The sequence below is a fragment of the Austrofundulus limnaeus genome, unplaced genomic scaffold (assembly GCF_001266775.1).
Source record: "Austrofundulus limnaeus strain Quisiro unplaced genomic scaffold, Austrofundulus_limnaeus-1.0 Scaffold242, whole genome shotgun sequence".
In the NCBI taxonomy this organism is placed as follows: Eukaryota; Metazoa; Chordata; class Actinopteri; order Cyprinodontiformes; family Rivulidae; genus Austrofundulus; species Austrofundulus limnaeus.
In genome coordinates, this window is record NW_013952644.1 from 763,533 (window position 1) to 764,784 (window position 1,252).

A 1,252-nucleotide genomic window follows, 5' to 3' on the forward strand; every position below is an offset into this window, starting at 1 on the left:
AAATGAGAAGCAGTCTCCTGATAGTGCTCCTAAATGCTGCTGTGATTCATCAAAATTAATCATTTCAACTGAAAACCATTCTTGGGGTTGTGTTTGTGAGGCTGAATGAGATTCAGTCTTCAGCACAGAAAATGATAGAAAATGGGACAATCTGATGGGAATTGAACCTTTCGCTTATCTATTTCCCTGAGGCAGATTACTGTGGATTCACTCACGTATTAAAGACAAAGAAAACAAAACCTTGACGTATTTTTCATTTGTGTTTCAGCCCTCCATCTGCTGGTATTCCTCAGACRATTGCCTATAAATCTCATCAGTGTCTTTCTTCACCCTGTCCCTGTTGTATCTCTGACAGATATGTATCGCCTGGAGCTGGCAGGTGGTCTCGGGGTCATCCTGCTGCTGCTGGGAGTCCTAACTGCTCTTTATAAGTGTTACAATCTGGAGATCATGCTCTGCTACAGGAGACACTTCGGCAGTGATGAAACTGAAGATGGTAAGCTGTTTGGAGTGCTCTCTTTTACTCCAGGACACTTCAGGGTGGTGCGACAGCAAGGTATTTGATGGGGGTCCCACAGGACTTATAAAGTGTCGAACATCTGACATTTAACGGCTCCAGTCGTCTCCCCGGTCTCTCAGTTGTTGTTTAAAGACCTCGGCGCTGAGTGATGCAGAAACTGAGTCGATGCAGTTTATTTGCATCAGACGCTCTGACTTTTTGTCATATGGGTGTCATGTGGTGTCCCCTGAGCATCGTAACTGACTCTCTCTGTATTTTGTTTGTGTCAATCTCTTTCAGACAACAAAGAGTACGATGCCTATCTGTCCTACACCAAAGTGGACCTGGACTCACTGGGCAGGTCAGATTTCTCAAGGAATTTGTATGAAACTCATCAAAGTTTTGGTACTAGAACTTAAGAATGCAAACAGTATCAAAACTATTCTATTAGCAGCAAAATGAACAAAGAAAACACAATTTACCTGCAGAACAGCCACTTCAGAACCACTTACTGGGCCATTGAACATGGTTTTAGCCATAGACAGAACCAACAAAGAGGCAGCAAAAATTAGAGAAAATCATAAATTATAAATGTAAATAAATCCCAATTATAATAGGCCTTATGAATGAATAATAGTTTTGAGTTTAAAAATCACATTTTATTCATTTCATCTGTTTTTTCTTCAATGAGCAGCCTGTTAAATTTCTGTTTTGTTGTATTTTATAAAATAACCCAATTTATTGTATGAGAAA

At 40.0% G+C, this 1,252-nt stretch overlaps 1 protein-coding gene across 1 annotated transcript in view; it reads left to right on the top strand.

Moving 5' to 3' along the window:
- Window positions 1-355: 355 nt before the first annotated feature.
- The window catches only part of LOC106525815 (X-linked interleukin-1 receptor accessory protein-like 2), a gene marked incomplete at its 5' end in the record, with an annotated part of 35,514 nt that continues 34,617 nt past the window's right edge, over window positions 356-1,252 (top strand). Inside the window, 2 exon segments of the mRNA XM_014020157.1 lie at window positions 356-496; window positions 800-860. Of these exon segments, the coding sequence (XP_013875611.1) occupies window positions 356-496; window positions 800-860 (202 nt within the window).